General features: G+C 52.3%; 1 protein-coding gene across 1 annotated transcript in view; it reads right to left on the reverse strand.

Moving 5' to 3' along the window:
- Positions 1–2,137: 2,137 nt before the first annotated feature.
- FBXO10 (F-box protein 10) overlaps positions 2,138–27,167 on the reverse strand; it is a 36,469-nt gene continuing 11,439 nt past the window's right edge. The window contains exons 2-12 of the mRNA XM_045840517.1: positions 25,728–25,838; positions 24,969–25,559; positions 21,175–22,008; positions 19,450–19,599; positions 17,295–17,431; positions 12,892–12,962; positions 11,126–11,278; positions 9,835–10,104; positions 7,720–8,033; positions 6,394–6,575; positions 2,138–3,987 (exon numbers count right to left, since the gene is read on the reverse strand). Coding sequence (XP_045696473.1) covers positions 3,813–3,987; positions 6,394–6,575; positions 7,720–8,033; positions 9,835–10,104; positions 11,126–11,278; positions 12,892–12,962; positions 17,295–17,431; positions 19,450–19,599; positions 21,175–22,008; positions 24,969–25,553 — 2,871 coding nt within the window. The 5' untranslated portion in view covers positions 25,554–25,559; positions 25,728–25,838 and the 3' untranslated portion in view covers positions 2,138–3,812. The remainder of the gene's footprint in view (positions 3,988–6,393; positions 6,576–7,719; positions 8,034–9,834; positions 10,105–11,125; positions 11,279–12,891; positions 12,963–17,294; positions 17,432–19,449; positions 19,600–21,174; positions 22,009–24,968; positions 25,560–25,727; positions 25,839–27,167) is intronic.

A 27,167-nucleotide genomic window follows, 5' to 3' on the forward strand; every position in this document is an offset into this window, starting at 1 on the left:
GAACTGTATTTTCTTTATAGCTCTAAAAAACATTTGTTCACTAATACATTCACAGCGAATACCTTGATCTCACCAAGTTCCTTTGCCTTAAGGCCTCCTGCTGTTCTCTTTGAGGAAAGGGAGACCGTGGGCTAGAACCTGGTGCCCTTAACAAGACTGGCGGTTTGTGGAGTAATCTTAACTCACAGGTGTTGGTTAACTGAAGTCTGTTCCCTGGAAGGAGATCTTCGCCTGTGGCCCTCACCTGTCGAACCTCGCTAACAGTGATGAGGTCCAGGCCTCCAGCCTGGAAACTGCCAATTAGATAAGATTCTTCAGTGTCTTCTTTACATGTCAAAGCATCCTGTCCTTTTATTTACAAGTCCTTCAGTCTTAAGAATAAGGACTTTCTCTTCCATAACCACAGGACATTTATCAAAAGCAGGAAGACACAATCCTGTCATCTAGCCCACAGCTGATACTCGAATTTCGCCAATCACAGCTCTTTGGTCTTGTTTAATCTGAAACAGTTTCTCTGTCCTTTGACTTTCTTTACCTTGATGTTTGGAAGAGTAAAGCTGGTTATCTTGTAGGGGGTCCCTCAGTTTGGGTTTGTCTGGTCCGTTATGATTAGATTCAGGATCTACGTCTTTTGCCAGAAACATGGCAGACACGCTGTGTCTGGGCGCATCACAGCAGAGGCACATGACGGTGGTTTGTCCTACTGTTGCGGACGGTAACTTTTATTACTTGCTTAAGGTTGTGTTCTTCCCGCTGTGAAGCTGCTCTTTTTCTTTTCATAATGAAGCTAATTTGTGGAGGGGTGACTTGGAGACTAAATATCCTGTTCCTCGTGAAACTTCCCCCACCCCCCGTGAGTTTTAGTCTTGATTGAGGATTCGGGTTGGATCAATTACCAGGATGGTTGCAGAATGGTGATTTTGTAACTCCATTTTTAAAATACACTTATTGGCATTCTATTATAAGGGGATGCCTTTTCTCTTCCATTCAATGTATTTGTTCATTTAGTTAGCAGCATGGGCTTATAGATTCTCATTCCGTGAACATTGTTACTGTCGTTTATTTTGACGCTCAGACGGAACCACATTTGGACAGTCTGAGTTCACGCAAGCCAGCTCCCGTACCCCCGTCATTGGGAGGGTGCCGCCTTATTTTCTGGCGCAAGGTATTCCAGCCATCTTGTACCTTCCCTGCTCTGGCCCTGCCTGGAACCAACTTTGTATCCAAGGAACCCAGACAGATGACGGGAATGATGGGCCGAGACCAAGAAGCAAAATACCATCCTGCTACTCAGATGGAGCCTCAGCTGCGCTCAGACAGAAGTGGGTTCTGAGCAGAGGTGGCAGCTGTGTTGTGAGGAGCTCCAACCGCACTGAGAGCTGTCATGAATGTTCTAAAGGTTTGTTTTAGTGCACGTGACAGTACACTAGCTTTTCATTTATAGTAGGGATATAAACATTTCTTTTTAGTGCAGCAAAGTTAAGTTTCCTGGATAGGATCCTGGGATGGAGAAAGGACATTCGGTAACAGCTAAGGAAATCTGAATAAACCATGGACTTTCAATAATGCATCATTAAATGTCCCACACTAATGTAAGATGCTAGGGAAACCTGGGGGAGGGTAATATGGGAACTTGGTTCTACCTATCTGATTGCTTTTATGTACATTTAAAACTCCGGAAAAAGTCTATTTTTAAAGAGGATTTAAAGAAAGATAGTAACTACTAACTTTCCTCTGGTGACACGTGGATATGACAGAACTAAGACACCGACTGACAGAAGTCAGGGAAAGTGTGTTCATGGATCCGAGAACCCTCTGCCGACCATCGGTTGTCCACACCAGGGTCTGTCGCTGCTCTTCACGGAGCCCACGGGGCAGGCAGGACTGCAAGTCCGTCCCTGATGGACGCACCAGGAGACAGACCTTGGAACCTGGAGCTGGGGCTGGAACGAGGTGAACCGACAAGGTGGTCCCAGGGCTCCATCTTCTCCAGAGGACGCGTCGGGGCCTCTGGAAGGCGAGGGGCGCCGGGCCTGCAGCCAGCTGCCCGGGAACGCCAGCGCACTTCCCACCAAGGAAAGTCCCCCCAGAGTGCCTCTTTTAAAATATAGAACTTTATTTTACTTGCTGAGATTTTCATAAGCACTTGGTTCACAAAAAAGTCATTTCTTATAATAAAGGCAGCATTTTTATACAGCGACTCACATTGGGGCCACCAGAGAAGTGCAAAGGACAGTGTGGGGACAGGAGAGGCCCGCATTCTCGTGCCCCAAGTCCTCAAGAAGCCAGTGGTCCCGGCTTCCTCCAGCCCCCTCCCGCCCAGCCTCGGAGAGCAGCACCCAGGGCCCAGCAGAACCAGCCTGGGAAGCCATCGGTGAGGTGCAGGACGGTGACCCCAACAGGCTGGTGAGGGCCCTGCATTAAAGGCCGAGTAGGAGGGGGACTGTTCAGGCAGAGGGGTCCTGCATCCAGGCCCCTCCTCCAGCAGCCAGGGCAGGGTGTGAGCCCACCTGAAACCTTGACACACACTCACTCTACGGTTCAGTAAAGCCCTTTGGGAACTGGGGGCGCTGCCAGTGAGACAGGGCCCCACGCAGGTGAGTGCAACAGGTGAGTGGGACAGGGATGGACTTGGTAGGCTACAGGCAGAAAGTGCTCAGTACCTGAGGGGGCAGAGACAGGGTGGGGCGGCTCAGAGTGGGAAGAGCATTGTCATCTGCAGGGAGGGAGGGCCCCGTGGAGGTGGCAGTGTCTGAGCTGCACTCGAATGGGCAGAACCTGGACATGAGCAGGTGCAGAGAAGGGCATGCCAGGGAGATGGGAGAGCGTGAGTCAAGGCACAGAGTGGACACCATGAGGGTCAGTAAAGGCAGGTGGCTGTCCATGAGAGAGCACAGACACAGACAAGGGGCCCCGGCACCTGTATCTCCACCAGTCTGCTGCCTGGGAGGGGCAGCTGGTGTGGGTGTGCTTGTGGGACGTGAACCCTCCTTGTGCGACAGGCACTGAGAGAACACCCTCCTGAGTCTGGGAGCTCCCTGAAGGTGGAATGGAGTTGTGTGCGCCCCTGCGCTGCCCAGCCTGGCTCCCAAGCCACGCAAAGAAGCCTTCTCCCCACACCCCTCTGGTTTTCGACATGTCCCTTGTCATCTCTAGGTCAGCCTTTTAAGGGGGGATCTCTGTCCCAAGCCCCTTCCTCCCACAAAGATCCATGTCTAGGACAACTATATCCTTAAGGAAACCAAACTCTGCAGGCAGCTGCAGGGCCGGGGGGGGGGGGTGGTCTCAAGGGGGAGAGTCTAGAAAAGCAGTAAATTCTGGGGCAGCTCTTTCCCCCTCACTAGAACCACTTCCCTCTCGGAAGTGAATCCCTTCCCTGAGAAGAGCCTGGATTTGGTGTGTGTAAACTGCAGTTCCCTGTAGCTCAGACAGAAAACCCTGCCCGAAGCTTCAGTACTGATTTTCCTCCATTTTTCATAATCTCTACAGGAAGCTTGAGCAACTGGAAACCCATGAATTTCTCTTCCTTTTCCTTCCTGAAAAACATGTCCGAGTGCCTTCCTACTGAGGGTTGTGCAGTTGAAGGGTTTTGGAGGTACCTGGTTCTCAGTCCCCAGGAGGCCCAGGGGCCTGTTTCCTAGGGGTGTGGTGAGAGGACGTGGAGCCTCTCAGGTGCCGCTGCTTCCACCCCGAAGGCCTCCCCGCTCAGCTCGGCTGAGCGCCTTCAGGGCCTGAGTGTGGGAGCCGGTGTGTGCTTGCCGCTCCCAGTCTTTGGACAGCGGTCCAGTAGCCTGCCCAGGGGCTTCCCGTCCTTAGAGGATGGTGCAGAAGATGCTGCGGTTGCTGTGGTACCCACCTTCCACTCGGGCTGTGATCCTGGTCGCCATGGCTGTCACCTTCTGCCCGCTGTGGGCTGCAGAGGAGCCCCGGAGGGAGTTTTCAAGGTGAGGGCGTGCTGGTGGGTTCACCAGCCGCCATGTATCAGACCTGGAGATGCAAAATGATGATCAGTGGACTCTTATAAGAGTGTATGGCACTCACTGAACACCCTGTACAATTTGACTTTTGGTTCAAGCTCATTGGGTCCAGGTGTTTAAATCTGGGTGGAGCCCTGACTGGTGTGGCTCAGGGCTGCAGATTTGATTCCTAGTCAGGGCACATGCCTGGGTTGCGGGCCAAGTCCCAGGTTGGGGACGTGCAAGGAGCAGCCGATGGATGTTTCTTTCACACACTGACGTTTCTCTCCCTCTCTTTTTCCCTCCCTTCCCCTTTATCTAAAAATAAATCAATAAAAATCTTTAAAAAAATAAATCTGGGTGTAGGTTTTGTCTCCCAAGTTAGTGATGACCCGAGGAGGAGGGATACGTGAAGCTAAGAGGCAAAGGTCCTGCACTGCGGTCCCAGTGACACCTTCACTTCCGTCTGTTACCTTGGAGGAGTCCGCAATGGGAGCCTCAATCCCCCTTCTTATAAGGATCCGTGTAAGCTCAGTGGCTTTTTTTTTCCTCTTTCATTTCCCTTTCTCTCCACCCCAGCTGTATAAACATGAAAATGTACAAAAGCTTTACGCACAATCACCCCAAACCAGAAATTACAGCTGACGAATGGATGTGTGGTGCGTGGTGCGCGGTGCGCCCATACAACAGGACACGACCCAGCGACCAAAGGAAGGAACAACAGATGCGACACCACAGGCGAACCTCGGGGGCATTCCGCTGAGTGAAACAAGCCAGACTCGGAAGACTACGTTCTGTATGATTTTTTGCATATGACACTCTGGAAAACGCAAATCTGTAGGGGACAGAAGTTGGTGGGCCTCTAGTCCCTGAAGATCTAGTGGAGATCAGGAAGGGCTGGGGAAAATTAAACAGTAGAGAAACCCTGTTCAGGGCTTTCTGTCGTTTGAGTTACAAGGAACCACCTTTCATACACAACAAACTCTAAACTGCTAGGTCAGCCACAAAGTCTCCCACACATTTTCGTGTGGACAACACCACGGTGAGTAGGACTGCAAAGGTGTGGACAGCGTCAGAGGCTGGCGATCACGGTGTGGGTAAAAAGCCTGGGAGGTATGTTCAAAGAACTGCACGCCTTGCAGTCTGGCAGCAGGGAGAGCGCTCCTGGAAAGGAGTGACGAAGGGGGCTGGGAAGGAAAATCGGGACCCGCCGGTGCACAGCACAGTGCCAGGCTGACAGCCTGGGCTGGGGTCTGCAAGGGGAAAGAAGGAGCAGATCCCAGGGAGTCCACAGTATGATCTGCTAGGATATTCGAGAAAATATTAGGACTTCTGTTTATTTTGTATTTTATACAAGTTATGAATATATAAACATACATATATGAAGAGGTTTTCTTAAAAAAATAGTTTTACTGAGAGTGTGTATAATGAAAACAGAGATCATTACAATAGGAACAGGAGATCCAGCAAACGTTTCTGACCGTAGACATGACATGACCACAGCTGACTGAGCAAGAGCCCTCCGGCAGGACGCACAGGACAGCCTGAAGGGGAACGGCCTGCAGGAGGGTAGGCTGGAGTGGGGAAGCCTAAGGGAGGGAGACCAGACAGGAGGCTGCTACGACAGGACAGGGCTATTAACAGTGCAGAAGCCATACCGGCAGTAGTAACAGTAATAATAATTTTTATAACCAGTAGAGCAAAGCACCAACCTATCAGAACAGAGTCTGTTAACAATGGGAACAACTGTACTGGTAATAGGGGCCATGGGTCAGGGTAAGAGGTGCCGGGACCTGAACAAGGGTGGTGGCAGTTGGGAAGAGGAGGTACCAGGGACAAGGACATTTTAGAATCGAGAGGATCTGGCAACTGACTGATGTTTGGTGTTAGGGAAGAGGAGGTGGCAAAGGCTTTGCTGCCAGAGCAGGGTGGATGGTGATGTCACTGAGATGGGGAACAGGGAAGGACAGAGAGGTTTAGGGCAGATGAGTGTGAAGCAACTGTGGTACACCCAGGCAGAGGTTCTAAAACGAGTGACAATGGTAGCAGCAGCAATGAACATTTTTTGTAATACCTCAGATATTCTGCTAGGTCACCTGATGTTATTTTACCTTAAATTGGTGCTACAAAGCAGCTATTATTAACTGGGTCTTACCAAGGTTCAGAGATGTTGAGTAACTTGCCATAGGTCACACAGCCAGTAACTGGCAGAGCTGAGATTTGCAACCATACCCCCCTTGCTCTTAAAGCTCGTTTCCTCCCAGGCTGTCAGCCACAGATCCGCAGCCCAGGCCTGACACAAAGCCCATGCATGGACCTTTACTGACCCGAGCCAAAGGCTGGCAGGGACTGCAGGGAGCAAGGGCAGCTGCGGCCACGGGGCCTGGCTCCCTCAGTGACCTCACTGTGGTCCTAGAAAAGTGGTTGAGGCACTTACTTTTTCTTGAAGACCAAGAACTTGTTGTTCTGCATGATGCAGTCTCGGTTGTTTGAGACCTGCTGAAAGATGGTCTTGTTGGTCTTGCCCTGGAAGATGATGTTCTCCTGTACCAGAGCCTTGGTGCGGCCCCGCACCGCGATGCCGTAGGCCCGAAACGAATGGATCCGGTTCTTTATTACCTGGAAGAGGCAGCCAGAGTTTGTCATACTTCAGGGACTCCCAGACTGCTGGGGAGCTGGGTAAGTGAATCACACATTATAAAACTGAGGGGTAAGAACATGCTAGGTCAGTGAGCAATGAGCCATGGGAGCTCAGGGAAGGGATATCGAGACCGGTTAGAGGGGTGGGGAACCAGGGAAGGCTTCCTGGAGGAGGTGATGGGTAAGCTATAGAAGTTTATAAGGTGCCGAGCAAGAGAGGGATGGTCCGGGAAGGAGAAAGAATGTGCAAAGGTCTGGCAGAGAGGGAGGTGGTGCCCCAGGCCAGGACCACTGTGACCCAACTGAGGAACAGCACACTCTCTGCCTTTCCTCTGCTCCCACAGTGCTCAGATGCAAAGCAAGGAATTCTTTACTCCTTGCTTAAGTCATTGGTCATGAAGCCACAGAGCTGAACAGAGGCTGTGGGATCACAATTTTACGGGGGCAGAGACTGGGTCAGTTTGGTTCAACATTGAAAGCCTAGTACCCAGCATGGCATTTTGCAGAAAAAGGGAGCTCAGAGCTCACTGCCCCATTAGGGAGACAAAAGAGGTAAAGGAACATTTACAAAGTATGGTGGAGCGTGTTCTGTGAGGTAGGGGTGGGCATAAACACCCGAGAGTACAGGAAAGGGGTGCCTCAATAGCCTGGGGGTGCGGGGAGGGCTTCCTGAAGGAAGTGACAGCCAGGCTGTAGGACTGAGACAGAAAAGAGGAAGAAGGGTGTCCTGGGTATATAGGGACTAGTGTGTACAAAGGCCCTGAGGCAAGACTTCTGTCTTCATTAAGCGCCTATTGCATACCTGTTCCTTTGTGAGATTATTCTGTTAGCAGAATGAGCTAGAATAGCCCTGACCTTGACCTGAAGACCACAAAGATACCCCAGATGCAGCCCCACCCTGGTTTCCTGCTGATAACTTTCATCCCTCAGGGCCCAGTCTGTATGTCCCCTTCTGTTTGAAGTCCCATCTTTGCCTTCCAGGCTGATTTTTGGCAGGAAGAGTGCTGTTCCTCCCAGTGGAAGCTGCTTCTCAGCAGAGAGGGCAGGCGAGCCCTCCCAGGGCTGTGCCCTGCCTCGGCACCCACCACACGGCGCGCACACACACACACACACACGTATGCACCTTGGTGTCAGACCTGGGCAGCAGCTGCAGCCCGCTGCCCCGGTTGCCAATGATGTCATTTTCGATGACGATGGTGCTGTCACCCTTGGTGATGATGCCATGCCCTCTGTTGTCGTAAATACCGTTGCCCCGGAGCTCCACCTTGCACTGGGCCTCGACCTTGACCCCACTCTGGCGGTTGCAGGAGATGCTGTTGTTAGCCACACGGGTGAGCTGGCTGCTCTGGGCCACAGTGATGCCTCTGTCCCCGTTAGCATGGATCACATTGGTGACAACGTGCAGCGCCTCACTGCTCTGCACGTAGAGTCCAGAGGCTGCAGGTGGGGTGGGAGGGGGGAGCAGAGAAAGCACAGGGTGGTCCCGGGGTCAGCCCTGACAACAGCAGGCAGGAAAAGCCTCCCTGGAACTGTACCCCCAGGAGAGAGCTGGGGAAGATGCGGCAGCAACACACAGAACCAGCCCTTGGGAGCTGCAGCTTCCAGGCCAGATGACATGCACAGCAGAAGGGAATCTGGGAACGTCAAGACAGTCCTGTTCCTTCTGAGCAAAGTCCTCGTTAAACACAGCCAGGAGAACATGATGCAAGAGGCCTGAGGCTCAGCGGTCCCTGGGCCCAGGCTCTCCCCTGAGCAGTGCCTCCTACAACATCACCGCCCTCCCGCCCTGTGCGCCTCCTGTGACGGGCGCTCGTCAACCGCTGCCCTTTCCAAAGCCAGGCAGACCTGCCAGCTGGAAAGTCGTTTTGTTTCGTTTTCCTTCCCATACTGACCTGGAATCTGCCTCCCTACCGTTTCGAGTAATTTTGTTAAAAGGGAGATTCTGTAATTTTTGAGTAGAAAAATTGACTAAGCTAAGCAATGTGTGTCTAAAACGTGTGACACATTTTGGGACGGAAGTGCTGTTTGGGGTCATGTATGCTTAGAGGTGCTGTGTGTCTGTGGGAAAAAGCACAAAGACGGGAGGCCCAGAGCTGCCGACTTGGTCTGGAGAGAGGGCACGGCAGGTGGGCCCGGGGTGAGGAGGACGAGGACTCCCGGGTAGTGACATCCACCCACCACGGGGGCAAGAGGCACCCATGCAAGGAGAGTGTGGGGAGGATGACGAGGGGGTCATGTGGGAGCAGAATGAGCTGCGAGCCTGCGAGTTCAAATCTCTCGGTGGTACCTGCCTGTTACTTAATATAAATGAAGTGTTTGTGAATTGATGCAGCTTCGCCTGTCCTACTGGACGGGTGGCCACAAAGAGGAAACTCTGAACTGGGAGGGGACAGAATTCATTTTTCAGGTGGTGGGCTGGGGCCGCTGGCTACAGCTCTGCCTGCCCTCTGGCACTGCCAGAGGAAGGAGCTTACCAGGCCTGGTGACGTCTTCTTAACAAGCCGTCCTCCAGTAGCCCCCCCCAGTGATTCTGATTATCAGCCCAGTGTGGCAGTCCTGGAGCTAGATGAACTCCACAGTGTTTCCCTCCCAATTCAATGAACATCCAATACCATTATCATTGTTGGGTCAAGGGTAAGACAATGCAGATTTAAAACACTCTCTTATTTTCTGTACATCTAAGAAAAACCACTGCTAATTAAACCACAGTATGCCATCAACTGCGAGACGCATCTCATCAGAGATGCTAAACCGTGAAAAATCTGTCTCAGAATTGGTCAGAAATGCGTCTGCAAGGTGCAGATTTGGCACTGCCGGGGCAGTGGGCACCAACACGAGTGGGACTCAGGTCTTCGCCGCAAGTTCAGAGCTCATCAGTTGATGAGACAGCCACGGAGACGAACACAGTCCCAGGCCCCCTAACAAGCGCCACGGGGGGCAGGGGGTGGAACGGATTTGGGATGCACTCACAGTGGGCTCTGAGAGCCACGTTGTTTGGGCTGTGTGGGTGGGACAAACGGGGAATGTCAGGCAAGAGAAACAGCACAAGCAAGTTGGGGGTTGGGGGACAAGAAAGAACGGATTCAAGTTCAGGAAACCTGAAGTCCCGGGGCCCTGGGGCATCGGGTGAGAGGCCAGCAAAGCTGGAGAGCTGGGGGGTGCCAGTCCGTGAAGGGCCGTTTCAGCGGTGCGAGCACGGAGGGCTCTGGAGCGGAGCCAAGGGCGAGGGGACACTCACCTCCGTTGTGGTTGATACTGTTGGACTCGACGAGAGCTACGGAGACGGGCCGGCGCAGCGGGTCGTCGTCCTTCTCCAGCTCTGTCTCCCAGAGGATGGCGTCCCCGTCCTCGCTGAAGTTCTCCTGGGCCGCGTGGCCTCCGGGCAGCTCCCCGGAGCCATCCTTCTGGCTGAACACGGCCACCCCGTATAGGCCATTGTAGCTGACGTGGTTGCTGGTGACGTGCGGCAGGCTGGAGGACATCATCCACACACCGCAGCCCTTGTTAGCTGGGACAGGGAAAGGAGCTGGTCACCGACACCGAGCAAAGGGTGGGGCGGCCCCTGTGCCTCTGCGGGAGGGAGACCAAGTCCCTGGATTGCTACGAAGGACAAGTCGCTTCACGGCTCTGGCTGCAGGCTCCTCCTTCATACAAGAGGGAAAGCAATCCGGACAATCCTTCAACTGGGATCCTTCCGTAGGCTGCGAAAGGGCTCTGGGAAAGGTCAAGGCCAGATCAGAAGCACACAAGCCCGCAGTGACAGCACCAAAGGAGCCTCTGAGGGCATCCAGCCCAGCCCTCTCTGAAGAGACAGGCGGCCTCAGTCGGAATCCCAGTCCTACCCCTTCCCAGCTGTGTGACCTTGAGGAGTTAAATGCAACCTCCCTATGCCTCAGTTTCCTCATCTTTAAAATACGGTTAATGTCTGTATCCACCTAAAAGGCAGTCATGAGGATTAAATACAGTAATGCATATAAAGGGCCTGGCAGAGCTGGGCCTGAATATGTGTTAGCTTGCATCATCATCATTATCATCATCATCATCATCATCATCATCATCATCATCATCATCAAATATACACTCCAGAAGGGTTAAGGCTTTCCCCAAAGCCACAGAGTGTGTGAGACACAGTTTTCTTTCTCTGATTATCCTATTTCTCCCATATTATTTTCAGTTCTCTGGGTCAAAAGGAAGGATGAGAGAAGGGAGATGCCCATGTGTCAGAGCCCGGGGCCCTGCCCCTGCCCAACACCTAAGTCCCACCTCTCACTGTGTCCAATGGGAACACAGCCTCTGCTCTGCCGACCCCACGGAGTCGATCTGACCACACACACAGGGATTACAAGAGGCTCTTGAATTCTGACAGGGCTGCATGACTGTGACCTGAGACAGGTGCTATTATTCAGACGAGGTCTCTGAGGCCCAGGGAAAGGCTATAACTTTCTCAGGACCTATGAAGGTGGGACTGGGGCTTTCTGCCCCCAGGCTGGGCTGGACCCCAGACCCCACCCCCAGGACACGCTCCTCACCATAGATGGTGTTTCCTTCTATCAGCCCTTTGCCTTCGTCTCCCACAACCACGCCGTCCGAATAGCCGAAGCAGATGAGGTTGCTCCTGAGGACGGGCACCCCGCCGCGGCGGATGTCCACCCCTCCCCACTGATTCTCACGAATGACGTTTTCTATGGAGAGAGGCAAGTAAGAGGCTCAGAACCCGAGGGCTTGGGCAGCTGAGAGGAAGGACTGTCTGGACCAGGATGCCCGGGCCTGTCCCTGTCAGCAGTCAGCCCCTGAACCTCCTTTGGCATTTCAGGGCCTTGTTCGCTCTCTGCTTTCCCCAAGGGCAAGGTCTGTGCCTGTCCTGTGCTCTCCGATACCCCAGTGCCCACTGTACTCAGTGGCCCTGGGGACTGGTGGCTAAGAATAAATGTCATTAGAGCCCCTGGTCCAGGCCAGAGAGTGGGTATCTTTTCCTGGGGTAGAGGGGCTGTTTCCAGAAGGGTGAGGTCGAATCCAGTGATTCTCCCACAAGCCTGGGGAAGTGCTAGCCAGTCCTTCTCAGCCGCTGCTCTAGATGACCACAGCCTTCCTCTCCTCTCCCCTCCGCCTCTCCAGGAGTGGACTGCCACAGTCAGAAGGGTGGTCCTGAGACCATCTGCCCCCAGCAGTGTGGCAGGGCAGACTCTCAGCCTCCTGGGACTGGAGGGCAATGGCTCACGAGCCCCTGTGTGACTGGCCCCTTCTCAAACCCCACCCCCACCCCACCCCTCACTCAGCACACTCTAGTGATCTCCCTGCTGCTCAGGCACACCCGGTCTGTCCCTGCAGGCAGCCGTGCATGCAGTTCTGGTTCTTTTCTTGGGTTTTTCCTCAGCATTCACTCTCTGGCTTTCATGCCACCTTCTCAGAAAGGCCTGCCCTGACCACCCAAGCTTACATGCCCACAAAGTCCTTCTTGTCCCCTCATGCTAACTATCTGCAGAGCACTTCTCATTCTCAGACATGACTTTTCTTGCTTCTGTATGTATGCTTTTATTCATTTATTTGCTTCCCCTTCCTGAAACCTCAGCTCCTGACACGGGGATGGTGTCTGCTTTGTTCACTGCTGTGTCCCCAGCTCCTGCTCACAGCGTCGTGTGCTCAGTAAACGTCTGATGGATGAAGGAGGGCCGGCTTCAGTGAGTGGGACTCACGGGACCACTATTCTCCCAGTCCCTTTTCTGTCCCAGGGAGAGCTACGCTCCGTGCTGAGGCCACACTGATGTCCCAGGCAGACTCGATCCTACCTTACAGAACTTACTGCCTTATAGCCAAGGAGACTGACATGGAACAGATCACCAAGAAATGAAGTAAAATGTCCTGGAGAGCAGGTCTCCCGGGTACAGTATATATGTGTATAAAGGGAAGTCAGGGCAGGCTTCCCTGAGGAAGTGGCACTCAGCCTGAGACCAGAAGGATGAACAGGAGCTGGCCAAGCCGAGGGGACATGGGCATGGGCTTCCAGAGCAGGCAGAAGCCTGTACAAAAGCCAAGAAGAGGGACTCAGACATTCTGTGTGGCACAGATGCTCCTGACAGTGACACCCACTGAGACCTTCTGAGCACTGGGTATGGCGAAGACCAGACACTCCTTCCCTGCCAGGCCAGTGATCAGCATGGCCAGTGTGTGGGGCCAGCATCCCGAGTGCTAGCCACTACTCAGCAGGAAGCTGGTCTGCCCAGGTGAAGAACTGCAGGGGGGCGGTGAGGGCAAAGCCCGCTACGTGACTGGTGAGGCGCCAGCGTTGAGACCCTACCTGTGATGAGGCCTTTGCCATTCTCGTTCACAGCTATGCCAGCTGCACGGCCCTTGAAAATGTGATTCCCACTAAAACAGAAGGAGAACAAGACAGGTGAGACCGGACAGATGTCAAGAGTCAAAGACAATGCCCACTCAAGGCAACCGCCTTCTTTTATGGGCTTCCCCATATGGCTCCAGCCCAGGGCGGGACAAAGCACTTCCTGGAGCCCTACCAGCCAGCCAGCCACGCAGCACTCTTCAGTTATCACTGACCAAAGACTAAACCTGCAGCCACGCCACAGAAGCACAAGGACATCTGGCCTCTACGGCCACTTCTGACCGTCACCCGCACACAAACTGCACTTTAAACTGATGCCACCATGGCCCACAGCTCCCAGGTGAATCTTGGTCACGTCAGAATTCCAAGGACACGGTGCTGAGCTTGTGTGGGAGTGACAGCGTCCGACACGGGACTCGGACTCTCTGCCTGTACCGAGCCTACAGCCTTCTGCTCACGTCCAACAGCTGCTCGTCATTGTCTGTGATCGTAATCCCACGCCCACGGAACGGCAACATGAAATACTGGCATGCTTTCAGAGAAGAAACCCAGAAGTCATAAAAGGGAGTTTCCCGAATATCGGACCCGGTGGATGTGAAGCCCCAGGAGCTGTGTGAGCCACAAACGAGGCAGAGGGAGCACGCTCCCGCTCAGAGAGACACGCACGCAGCCCTCGCTGCCCCGTCAAGGCCTCAGAACGGGTTCCTCAGAACAGGCGGCTGAGCAAGGGCAGGGAGAGCGCCCACAGACCCGCGTTCCTGCAGGAGGCGCCACGGGGAATCTGTCCGTGTCTCCCAGCATCCAGAGGCCGCCTGTGCTTGTTGGCCCGTGGCCTCATCACTCTGACCTCTGCGACTGTCGTCACATTTCCTGCTCTCTGACTGTGTCCCGCCTGCCTCCCTCTTCCAAGGAGCCTTGTGCTCGCACTGGGCCCGCCTGGATAACCCAGGATAATCTCCCCATTCCAACTTAAAGATGAAGTCTTTCATTTAATCATGTCTTCCAAGTCTCTTTTGCCATGTAAGGTTCAAAGGCTCAGGTCATAGAGGGCCATTATTCTATTGGGTTGGCCAGAAAGTTCGTTCAGTTTTGAAGTAAAAATAAAAGACACATTTTTTTTTCATTTTCACCAATAACTTTATTGGACATTGTATTCACCGTTTTGTTCCACTACCTTCTGCCATCTTTCCGGCAACTTCATCATTCCATTTCCCCACAACTTTTTATCTTTTTGAACAGAGAACTGTTCAAGGTGTCTTCTGCACTCTTCCAGGGAATTGAAATTTTTTCCATTAAGAGAATCTTATAAACACCAAAATAAATGGAAATCCAAATGTGCAATGTCTGGTGAATACAGCGGATGAATCAGAAATTCCCAGCCAAGCTGCAACAGCTTTTGTCTGGTCATGTGGCCTTGTGTTGTCCTGAGAGAAGGTTATGTGTTTTCTGTTGACTAATTCCAGATGCTTTTCAACGAGTGCTGCTCTCAGTCGGTCTAATTGGGAGCAGCACGTGTTGGAATTAATCGTATGATATTCCGGAAGGAGCTCGTGACAGAGGACTCCCTTCCAGCCACAACGTCACTTTCCTCGGAGGAAGACCGGCCTTCGGTGTGTTTGGTGGTGGTTCACTTCGCTTGCCCCACGATCTTTTCATCGACCGTCACAATTTGCTTTAAAACCGGAAGGTTTTCATTATGAGAAAATTGCATGTGGAATTGCATGTGGAAATACGGTCAAGGAGGGTTTTTTTTGCTTAACTTATGTGGAACCCAAACATTAAAGTGATTAACATAACCAAGCTGGTGCAGATGATTTTCAACACTTGATTTGGATCTTCTGAGTATGTCAGCTATCTCCCACATGGTAAAAGGTTGACTGTTCTCAATTAATGTCTCGATTTGATTGTTATCAATTTTGACTAGTCTACCTGACCATGGAGCATGGTCCATTGACAAACCTCCAGCAGGAAACTTTGCAAAAACGCTTTGACATGTTCAATCCGTCACAGCACCTTCTCCATCACTGCACCAATCGTTTTTGCGTTTCAGTTGCATTTTATCTTTCTTCAAATAATAAAGCATAATATACTGAAACTGTTGCTTATTTTCTTCCATCTTCAATATTAAAATGGCTACACAAAAATTCACCAACTTTGATAAGTTTTTTTTAAATGCACGCTGATATGATAGCTGTCACACAGCTTACAAAATCTAACAAAATCTAACAAAATTGTTTCAAATGAATTTAAAGACAACTAAGCTCTACTAGAGTCATCGTATGGAAAAAAAAATGACCTTTTTGGTGGTACCTACCACATGGGCATTCAAGGTCCCCAGCGCTCTAGCATCAGCCCGCCTTTGCAGGTGGATCCACGCAGTCCCCCGAGGCATCTCGGGCCCGGACATACCATTTTCTCTTTGTCACCGTTTTCCCAAAACAACCTCACTGCCTCTGGGCCCACAGTGCTTTTCCGTGGCCAGAAAGTCCTTAGTATCCTTCAGGCACAACTCAAATGTCAGCTCCCTGTGTCCCTGTCCCTGACTTGTGAAGCTGAAATTGGGGCTGGGCTCCTCTGGCACCTGCATGAAGACCTACTAAAGCGCTTGTTTTGGTGAGTCTTCCCTCCTGGTTCTGTGTGTGTCTGTCGCCGGCATGGGGTGGTACACCGCACGGAACAGACTGCTCTCACATACTTTTTACATCACTGACCCCTTACATAGAGTAAACATTTAAGTGTGCGTTATGTAAACAACATGCATATATACAAACACATACTCTTAAGGCAACCATGCACAAGATGGAAAAGAGCTCCATGACCGCTGATTTTAGAAAGCAGCCTGTAACAGTAAAAAATTAATGCCTCACAGGACTGGTTCCAAAATTATGGGATATCAAAACAATGGAGTGTTCTGAAACTTTCCAGAGTGATTAAACATAAGGGCCATGCAACAACATGGAAAAGTACGTGTGGAATAATGCACGGGAAAAACCCTCAGAGTGTGCTTGCTGCACATTAACGCCAGTTACCTGCCGAAAGCACAGACATCACTGGGTGAGTCCCGCTCAGACCCTTCAGTGAGTCTCTGTTGTCTGGAGAGAAAACTCTGCCCTCCCCAGCGGGGTCTGCAGAGACCAGGCCTTCCTCACCTGGCCCAGGGCTTGCGTCCCACCATTTGTTCCCACCATGCTGCATGGCAGAGATGGACTGCCACAGGGATACAAAAGATCAGGCTGCAGTGCCATAGCAACCAAGATTTTCTGGGACAGTCCCAATTTTAAATATTTTGAAAGAATTGATTAATTAATTAATTAATTAATTAATTAATTTATTTATTTATAGAGAGAAGGGAAGGGAGTGAGAAAGACGAGGAGAGAAACATTGATCAGTTGCCTCTTGTGACCTGGCCCACAACCAGGCACTTGCCCTGACCAAGAATTGAACCGGCAACCTTCTGGTTTGTAGTCCAGTGCTCAACCCACTGAGCCACACCAGCCAGGGCCCAATTTAAGATATTTTATACCAGGACCACACCTGGTGTCACACCTCCTCTCAAGCCACAGTAGGCTGTCTGCTCACCCCTGAAACTGCTGTGCTCTGCTCTGCTGCCTTTGCCCAGGTTGCTCCTTTACTAGGAATGTCCACCCCCACCTCCACGACAGTTCAAGTTCTGAGTCCAACTCCATATTCAAAGTCCAACTCCAATGCCACCTTTTAAAGGCCTCCCCACACATCCCCTCTGAGAGCTGTGCCATATGTACACCAGCCATGCATTTGCTGCTATGGCACAAATAGCCGGGTGGTGCCCTGCCTCTCTGGACACCGCTTGGATAGCGTTTATCAGTCTGCCCCATACAACTGCAGGGACGGCACAGCACTGGTCCCAGGGTGCCACTGCCCCTTCCACCTACAGCTCCCAGCACTGACGGACTTCGGCCTGCTTTCATGCTGAGGCTGGATGCAGCCCCCGGATCCTAACACAGCATCCCAGAGGGCTGCTAGCAACTGACCAGAGTGGAAATCTCTTCTGGGCACGTATGTCTTCCAGACTAGAGCATGCCCCTAGGGAGCAGGTCTGTCCCTAACTCTTGTTTTACCTTCATTATCATTATTAGAAGTGCTCAGTAATACTTGCCGACTAGCATACTACATGGTAGACTGGAAGGAAGCGCAGAAACCCAACAGTGGTTGTGTGACTGTGCAATTATGGGCGCAGTCTCTTCTTTGTTTACATCTGTACAGCTGTTTTAGCAAACACAACTGTTTTCAAATGGAGGAAAGACAGGGAGCAGGGAGACGGAGATGAGAGAGGAGAGAAAGGACCAAGGGTGAGAGGACAGTCTGGGTGGAGCAACGCATACCTCACGACTGGGTTTCCATGGTACAAGATATATATGCCGGCCTCCTTATTTGAAAAGATTTGATTGTTCCGGATGATGCCTTTCCCATTGCCCAGGACGACAATGCCAGAGCGAAGGCCGTGGTGGATCTGGTTACACTGTAAGTGAACATGAGACACCACACAGGGCAGATCAGACGTGCTGGCGAGCAGTGGAATGCTCAACCGCTGCCCCGCGGCAGGGCCAGAGGAATCCAGTGGGGAAAACCGTGTCCCTGGGATTCCCAGCACACAGCAACGTGCTCGGACCCTGCCCTGCTGCCGCCCTGCGCACATGTACCTGTCGAAACCTGTCAAGGAGAACAGGAAGGTAGGGGTCTCCACTGCCCCGCCTCTGGGGGTGCAGTGATGCTGGTCCTCACTGCTGAGGGCGCTGGCTCCTCACTGGCAAGGCAGGCTACTGGAAATTTCTGAGCCTCCAGGGAGTCCCTTAAACACACAATCATCTGGCCACGCCATACCGCCCAGGGTCAGGGGAGCCTACATTACGGGGAAGGCAGCACCCCAGTACACGAGAATGTTGGCCATGTGCAGTCCCAAGGGGGCCACACCCAGGGAAGGGTGGGCCATTTGGCTTCTAGTGCTCACTTCTCACTCATGGGAGGCTGTGGAAAGGTACGGCTCTGGGGAACTCAGCTGTCTCATGGGGAGTGAGGTCACAGGTGTCTGAGCTATGAAGAACCTCAGACATATTCATTCTCCTACCTCTGTGTGAAAGGGAAACTGGCCCATGGTCATGTTCATGGCAGAGCCAGATTTGAAACCTAGTTTTTTTCTGTTTCCTAGCCAGTCAGGTGCTTTTGCGCAGTGATAACATTTTTAGATCATAATAAATATAATAAAATTGTTTCACACTGATCGTTTCTAGCCTCAAATACAACCCCATATGTAAACCACAAAGTGAGCTACTTCTCTTTCAAACAGATTTCACAGAATGTTCCAGTTGGCCTTACAGGATTTTACGCTGCAAACTCTCCTATTCTGACTCACTTTCCAGATTTTCTCCTGACAGATATGGCTGACCCACCAGGGCCACCGCAGCCTGACAGAAGTCCCTCACAGGGCTGAGGAGCTTTGAGAGAGAGGTGCATGCAATGACAGTGCCATCCACACCCACTCACAAAGCCAGGACTGATACTCAGCACCCTGCTCGCTCCCACCTCCACCTGCCAACTGGCCTGCCTCCTCTGAGCCTGGAAAGGCAAGCTCATCTCTCTGGCAATAGTGGTAATAATTTCCTAAGCCACAGCCACGCGTCAAACATCAGCTGCATGGCAAAAACACAGCAAGAGGGAGAGGGTGAAAGGGGACCTTGTGTGGGCATGTCTTTTTAAATATAGGTAGGACTTTCCTTTCTCTGCATTTTCAAGGGCAGTCAGATGTCATGGGTTAAGAATCAACCCTGAGCTGACTGCCCAGAATCAAATCCCTGCTCCGTCCCTAGTTGTGTGATTTGGGCAAAATCCTTACTTGGTCTCTGTGTGTCTCATCTATAAAATGGGGATAATAATTCTATCCCACAGGGTTATGTAGGGATTAAACCACAATTAAATACATATGCACACAGTTCTTAGAACAACCTGGCATATAATAAGCAGCACACACAAGTGTGGATATTATTTTTCCAGGTCCATAAAAAGTCCATCCCATTTCCCAGCTTCTAGGGAATCTGTCTCTCGGGGAAGGCCAGGGTGGAAGAGGGGCTGGCCTCTCACGTCCCAGGTCTCATGTGCTAGCATTTTAAGAGGCTTTCACACTGGTGTGAAATCCAGCTCACACTAGCCACAGATAATAATCCTCAGAACTAAATATCCTTTTTATAGTGATGAACTAATAGGTGTTTTATTTCTGATCCATGTGTCTCTTAGGGCAGACATCGTTATCTTTAGTTCTCACCAAGGTCAAAGCCGACCAGAACATACCAGGGCCCTGTGAAACTCCCCTGCCGCTGGTCCTCTTCCCCACTGATGGGGAGGCTGCAGGAAAAGAGGCAGGAACCTCTTGCAATCGGAAAGCAATATAAACCCAAGAGGGCAACACTGATTTAAATATCCTCGGAAAGGGTTTCTGAGAAGCAAGAGCCACCCTGACAGGGGTGTGAAGATGGCGAGAAGTACCAGGATGAGCGGGTTGGACTTCTTCCGGATGTCCACGCCAGCCTCCGCATTGTGGTAAATGTTGTTGCCCGCGATCAGGCCTCCGCCCTCCAAGCGCAGAAAGATGCCTGACGCCCTGCAGCGGTGGATGTCGTTCCTGAGCATGACAATCTGGGCAGAGAAGAGAGAGACATTTGTTTTCTTGTCATAAAGGAGCAGCTGAGTCTTTTCCTCAGGGTCTGGTCTGTGCTGCCCAACCCCTCGGCGAGAGGAGTGCTCAGGGTCGGCACAGTCATCCTCCAGGAGCAGAGCCACCTCCATGCTCCCCGTGGATTCGCCTTCCTCCCTAACCTCATACCAGGTCCTTAGTGAAACCTGGAACCAGTGTGAGGACAGAAACTGGGAGTAGCTTGCTAGTCACTGCTCCAGGGACTAACTACAGGCTGATGGAGAAAGACTGGAGACAGGAGATGGGTGGGGACAGCCACGCCCACGGTGGAGGCTTGTGGGGAAGTACAGCAGCTGCTGTGGGAAAAACATGCAGCTCCTTCTGGGTTTGTCTCTAACTTTCCCATAGAACAAGTCTGTCACTCTCCAGGAAGGGAGCAGGAAAAAAAACCAAACCAACCACAAACCCTTTATCCCTGTGGGTGGTGAGAGGAAACCTGGAGCCTAGATTATTAGAGCCCCCTAGTGCTGGGGGGGAGGCAGGACCAATGAGACGGGCTTACTCCTGAGCTTCTTGCCCCAAGGAGACTGGACAGCTAATGATGAACCAGGAGGTGAGAGAAACCACGCCCCCAGGCTGGCCTTTGCAGAGCCGCCCGCGACAGCAGTGTACTGCTGAGGGCCAAGTGTGTGGACAGAGATCCTCTCCTCAGAGCAGGAGCAAAGGGAAGACCTGAGGAGGAGGAAAGCCCACTGGCAAGCCAGCCCAGGGTCATGCTCGAGGAAGAGGAGGCCGGAGGCACACTGAGGGTTATCACAGCCATGACAAAATCCAACACCAGCCCCATTCCTGACGAGATCAATCCGAACCTTGGCTCTCGATGGCCCCGATTCACCTCAATTGTGTCTCTACTGTCCTATATGAGATACTTGACTTTCAACTAAAAATTACAAGATACACAAAGAATCGCAAAAAAAAAAAAATCAGCCAGTGATACTTTTCTTCTTAGAGCCCCGACAACTGAGCTCCCTCTGCCACCCGTGGCCCTCCTGGGGAGGTCCGGGGGGGCAGACAGGGCGGCTGCCCTTGGGCCGCTGGATGGAGGAGGCCTTGCTCCTGGGCACAGGGGCCCGCTGGGTAAGATGTGCACTCTCGCCCCCGCTCCCTGCTCGTACTCACGCCACTTAGCACATGATTGTACCCGTGAGACATCACGGATTTTTTTTTCTTTTAGTCAAAAACCTTGAACATCAGTGTTTCAGGTTCCTTTCTAGAGACTCACTGGCGACACGATTCCTGCCCAAAGTCACCAAGGCCATAGTTCAAGAGGGTAACGACTAGGGCCGTATAATGGTGTAAAATGGGGAAAATAGTTTCCGCCCTCCCCAAATCAGATGACGGACATAAGGCAAGTGTATATTACAAGGTTATGAAAAAGGTGAGTTAAAAAAGGGCAAAGTAGCCCCATCAGAGCTTTCCTGAATGTAGCCACAGGAGGCTTCTTATTGACCAAAAATCACGCTCCCAGCGACTTGGTGCCACCTCACGGTTCTGTGGAGTGAGCCCCGTGACAGCACCTTGCTGTTGTGTATGCACCGCACCGCGTAAGTCAGGTTCCGGAAGACGTTCCCTTCCATCTTGGCTCGGCCGTAGGAGCAGACGAAGACGCCTCCCTTCCCGTCCCGGAAGAGGCACTTGCGGATGAGGCAGCCCTGCACAGAGCTGGCCAGTGCCATGGCCTCCTTGTCCTTCTGCAGCTCCTGCTGCAGCGAGTTCAGCACTAGGCAGCTGGGCAGCTGAATGGATGCTCCTGGCAGAGGGGGGCCCAGAAAAGAGCCCCCCAGCACAGGCCGTGGGCCCTGCACTTGGTAGGACAGTCTGTACGTGAGCTGGTCCTCGTCCTCCTCCTCACCACTGGGGCTCAGACCTCCGTCACTGCTGTCTGGGGTCTGGGCCACCCTCTCCCCATCGCTGCCCACCTCTGGCTCCTGTGAGCCAGCCTTGGAGCCGGGCTTCGGGGAGCTGGAGGCTGGGCTGGTGGGGCTCTGGCTGCCCTCGATGACAATGTCACACGTCCTTGGGCTCCAGGCCTGGTCCCTGCTCTCCAGGTCCAGGGACATTAAAGAGTCAGAGCTCTCTGTGGGGAGCACGCTGGGAGAGGACTTAATGAGCCCTAGTAGGTACTTGTAGGCCCAGTTCTTGTCCGAGGATGGGTGGCCCTCAACGGTCACAGAGTTGTTCTCGCTGCCTACAAACTCACAGTTTTCCAGGACACACAGGGGCACATTGTGCAGGAAGACGTGGGTGTTTTTGAAGGTACAAAACTTCACTTGGCAGGTGCCTGGGCCATGGACCTGGATGTGCCCATTTTCGAAGTTGCAGTTGTCAAACTGGACATGACCTGATGTGGTCTGGGGAACGAAAAAGAGAAAGTGAAGCTAGCAGGGTCAGATCTGTGTCACTAGTCAGTACTCCAACTGCTCTTCCAGGAGGGTAGGGGGTGGAGAGCCGTCTGTCCTGCTGACCACGTGCCCTGCCCCACTGGGGCAAGTGTCGGCTGGCCCCAAGAGGAGCCTGGGAGCTGCTGTGCATTGGAGGGAAGATCATTTGGAGTTGCCAGCCCTTCCCTCATTCCACTCCTGAAGAAATGGGGACAAGAGTGGGAATGGATAATGGCAGAAAAGTTCACATCCTGTAGCAGGGCCCTTCCCCAAAACCTCAGACCTCAAGTAAATTCTCCTGACACTCAAGAAGTGCCTAGTGAGAATAAAACTCTGGGGGGAGGGAAGGGGGAAGGGGAAGAAGCTGAAGGATCAGGGGAGATACTGGGTCCCACAGAATCAAGACATTTTAGCGTGGGAGGTGCACCAGGAGAGAGTCTCTCCAGGGATGATGGGAAATGGCTGGGGGAGCTCCGAATTTTTACAAACCTAGGAAGCAGCTGGGATGTGAGCCCAACTTTACTAAGACCTGTAAGGGTGAGGGAGTCTAGCCCTAAACCTGGGTTCTGTGAAGACTGTGTTGAATCATGTGGCGTTTCTCTAGATCTCACCTTTTTAAGCACTTCCATTTGCACCTGCTCTCGCCCTGCGGGTGTGCGCAGCACACACACCACAGGGCACCAGTTGGTGTCCGAACTCAGGGCCCAGCCAGGCAGGAGCCTGAGGGCTGACAGAGGACAGGGCAGGCCGGGAGGGGCTGAGCCTGCCTGGGTTTGGGCAGGCAGTGGGGAGGCCCAGCTGCAGGTGCTGGGAAAGAGTCCAGTCTGTGTGGCAACTGGTGCACGCTGGACCCGGCAGGAGACAGCAGGCTGGAGAGCGGGACGAGCCGCTGCCATGGGGGGCAACGTTGAGCAGAGGTCAAGGGCACAGGCTCTGAGTCTGACTGCTTCGGATGGCTCCCAGCTCTGCTTCTTTCAAGGATGTTATCTTGGACAAATGACGTCACCTCTCTAAGCCTTAGTTTCTTTGTCTGCAACATGGGGCTCACTAGCTAACAAAGCACAAGGCACAGTGCCAGGCACAAAGTTAGCTAGTATCATCTGGCGTTGGGTATGCAAAGAGCAGAGAGCTCTCTGGGGTGGGGCAGGAAGTGCTAAAACGCCACAGCACAACCCACCTGGGCCCCTTAGCTCTCTGGGCCTGCCTGAGAAGCCCAGCTGCTCTAATTTCTGCAAAAGAACTGTTTCTGGATTGTGCACCCAATTCCATCAGATGGCTATGAACCATGAAATGAGGGAGTGTTTCCTGACCTCACAGAGTAACCCAAGCACATCCGCCCCTTGAACAATTCTTATATTCTCTAGCAGTTGCCTCCCTTGAGAGCTTGTCCCGGATTTAATTCCCTACTTCACCTCTCAGTTCTTCCCTATGCCTAACCTAACATTTTTCCTTGCTGTAATTTGTTTTGCCTTCTTTGGTCCTCTCTGCAGATACACACCAGCTCAGTGGAGATGCAGAGCCGCTGCTAAGGTTCTCATCAGAAGTCACTGAAAACTGCTGTGAATTCACCCTGGCCTTTGCATTTTTTAGGGGAGGTCATCCTAGCCTCTAGCTCCATTTTCAGTAAAAATAGACAGTGGTGGACTGAGCACTAACACAAGCCAAGCACCAAGCCAGATGGTGGGCTGGGCTACAAAGAAGCCTAAGGCCAGGCCCCCTCCCACCCTTGAGGATCCACAGCTACTTCTGAGGGAAAGTAGAGGCTGAAATGAACATATTACTGTAAGGGTAAGTGTATGAAATGTCTGCAGACCAGCATGGGAGAAACTCATCAGTCCTTCCGAAACCTTCTAGGACGAAAAAGAGGGGAATTCAGCACAATATAATTTCGAAAGTGCCTAGAATCAGAAGGCCTGGAGTTGAGGTCTAACCTCACTAATTATCCACTTGAGAAACTGACTTAGCAGCTCTGAGCTTCAGTGCCCCTCGTCTGCAAACAGGGACCCCACATCTGTCCTGGGGACCACATGAGGCCACAGGCGGGAAGTCACCTGGATTATGAACACAACTCTGGACCTTAGCTCTGTCCCTTACTAAGTCTGAGGCCTGGGCATGTCACTTAATCCTGTTGAGCCTCTGTCGGCTCATCTATAAAGCAGATGACACAACGCATCTTAATAATGGCTGTGAAACATATGACCAGCGCCCACTAAGTGCATCATAAATGAGCGTTGGTATAATCATTATGTACCTGAGAGACAATTTGGTTGCTACTGGTAGTAAAGTGGCAATATAACTTTCAATGACTAGGTACATAATCCAGGCATTGCAATTAGTTTTTAGGCAATGAAACAGCTGCAGACTGCTCTTCCAGGAGCTACCAACACCTCAGTACATGCTTTGCTTTGAACATAACATCTGCTCCGTGTTCCCAGAAGAAATGTGCTGGGCCTGATAATTCCTGACCCCTCTCTCCAGTCACCCTGCTAAAAATCTGATCTTCCCTGACCCTCCACAGGGTGGGGCTGCTGCACCTTTGTCACTGCCTCCCCCGCCCCAGGGAATGCTGCCATCAAGGGTTCTCTGCTTTCTGTCACCATGTGGCACGCTCTAGGAACCTGGATTTCCTTCCTAGTCACTCCACCTGTGGCTCCAGTTGACCTAGTTTGGAAATGAAGAAGTACAAAGCAATCTTGGCCTCAAGTCCAAGGCTCATTTTTTAATACAGCTTTACTAGGAATAAAGTAGAATGTTCATCTCTTCTGATCCCTGTGCCGATTTCTCAACTAGTGCGGAGCTCAGAGGAGTGTGTTAGAGCAATAATGATTAAATCCTCAACTCCAACAAAAAAGAGGGTTACGAGCCCACAGGGAAGAGGCCATGGCCGGGGTCGCGGCTGGAGTGGCCACCCATCTGATGCGGGCACCCACCTTAAACATGAAGGGTGAGAACCAGGCCGGCATGAAGACGAGGTTGCACAGGCGAGTGGTTGAGCAGTGCTGGTCCATGCTGGCCAGCAGGACCACTTCGCCCAGCTTCCCGTGGCCTACGATCTCCACAGGCACCTTCAGGACGATTTCGCCTTGTTCTTCGTACACGCCAGGGAACAGCACGATCCGGTCATACAGGCTGGCCATGGCCAAGGCACTGCCCAGGCTGTCAAACTCATGGCCCGGCCCGACACTCAGGGTGCGGCGTTCCCTCCTCCGGCGAAACAGGGAGAAGCAGACAGAGGACTCCAAGTCCAGGGCATTCTTGGTCCATGTCTTGGAGGCAAGGTAATGCTGCTTGAAGGCCTCCCTCCAAGACTCGGGCTCCACGTCAGGCTGGTTTGGCCAGTTGGGGTGGCGGCACTCGGTGCAGCCCAGACACAGCTGCCGCCAGCGTGTGCTGTCCAGGCTGAGGATCAGTTCATACCAGGCCCTGCACACCAGGCTGCAGCGGCCCAGGTCAGGAAGGTGCAGGTAGGCTAAGATCATGCGCCAGAGCTCCAGGGGGAGCCCCCCAGCCTCCATGGTCCCCTGGGAGACGAACACAGAACAAAAGAGGCCTTCATTGACCCTGCTTATGTTGCCCTTCTAAAAATACCCCCTGCTTTCTCCTGACTCTGGGGGTGAGCAAGTGAACAAGGCCTAGCCAACCATAGGACTCCATCCCCTCCATCGGAACGCCTCTCTGGGACTCTCTACCTGGAATCGGCAGGGAAGACTCCCTTTTCCCTTAGGTCAGACACTGTATGGGGACGACCCCGGCACTGCTGGCAGCCACATTCCTCACCTTGCAGAGAAGACCTTATGGAGCTATGCAGAAAAGAGGAGAGATGAAGGATAACAATTGAAAAAGGGAAAGAAAAAAAGTGAGCACATGTGTACAAGTCCTGGTGGGATTCCAGATTCCTGCAGATGCCCTGGAATCTTCGGTTCCCCCTTCACTTCTGTGAGGTCCCTCACTGGCCTTCTAATAAAGGCCCTTTGTACTTAAGCTGGTTTGATCTAGGTTTCTGTGACTGGTAACTAAGAGGTTGGACTAATACTGAGGGAACTCGCCTTTGGCTGTTAGGGTCCCAGAGCCCTGGATTCCCTAGACTCCCAGGGAAGGGACCTCTATTTCTTCACACCAGTAGGAATGGTAACTGAGGCAGCGAGTGCCCATTTGTCTGTCTCTCCTTGTAACCAGATCAGATAATTACCACGGTTTCCGCAGTGAGGCGGCCTCAGGAAAGACTGCTGCTGGGTCAGAGGCGGTGGGTCTTGGTCGTGGCTCTGCCACTGGTCATGCACTGATGGTGCCCTAGTGTCCCAAACATCCACAGGGCTGGCTGCCCAACCACCGCCCCCCTGCATTTTTCTGGAAAGCATCTTCCCTTCCCCCAGCAATTCACACCCACGGTTATAGAGGAAGGGCCCCCACAGCTGTGTGCATGCAACACTATCCCAGCCCCTTGGCTGCAACTGACTGGACTCTGGATGGCTCCCCCGGGGGCCCTGAGACCTCCAGGGGAATATGGGTTGTGACTCTAGAACCAGGTTGAGACTTCCATACTGAATAGAGGGTAATGAATCACTTCCTTCCTGAATGGAGGAGAATGAATTGCTTTTTTCCTAACTGCACACCCAGGAATAGTTTGCTGACAAACGTTTTCTTTTTTTTTTTTAAGATTTTATTTATTTATTTTTAGAGATGGAGGGGAGGGAGGGAGGGGGGAGAGAGAGAGAGAGAGAGAGAGAGAGAGAGAGAGAGAGGGAGAGAAACATCAATGTGCAGTTGCTGGGGGTTATGGCCTGCAACCCAGGAATGTACCCTGGCTGGGAATTGAACCTGGGACACTTTGGTTCCCAGCCCACGCTCAGTCCACTGAGCTACGCCAGCCAGGGCTGGCAAACGTTTTCTTGATGGAGGTTGCACAAGAAGCTGCTTTAAAACGAGAAGAATTAATCAACACGTAAAAGAGCAGAGAAAGGGCGGAAGCAGGGGCATCCCAGCCTCTTTGCAGCATCTCAGGTCCTGGCTCGGGGCTCCTCTCAAAGCTCAGCTTTCTTGCTGCCTTTTGAATTCCATCAGCTATCTCTGGAGTCTCATAATAAATCCTCCTTTTTGCTTAAGCTGGCTCCATTGAGTTTCTGTTACAT

This window comes from Phyllostomus hastatus, unplaced genomic scaffold (assembly GCF_019186645.2).
Source record: "Phyllostomus hastatus isolate PE091 unplaced genomic scaffold, TTU_PhHast_1.1 phas_contig_34, whole genome shotgun sequence".
In the NCBI taxonomy this organism is placed as follows: domain Eukaryota; kingdom Metazoa; phylum Chordata; class Mammalia; order Chiroptera; family Phyllostomidae; genus Phyllostomus; species Phyllostomus hastatus.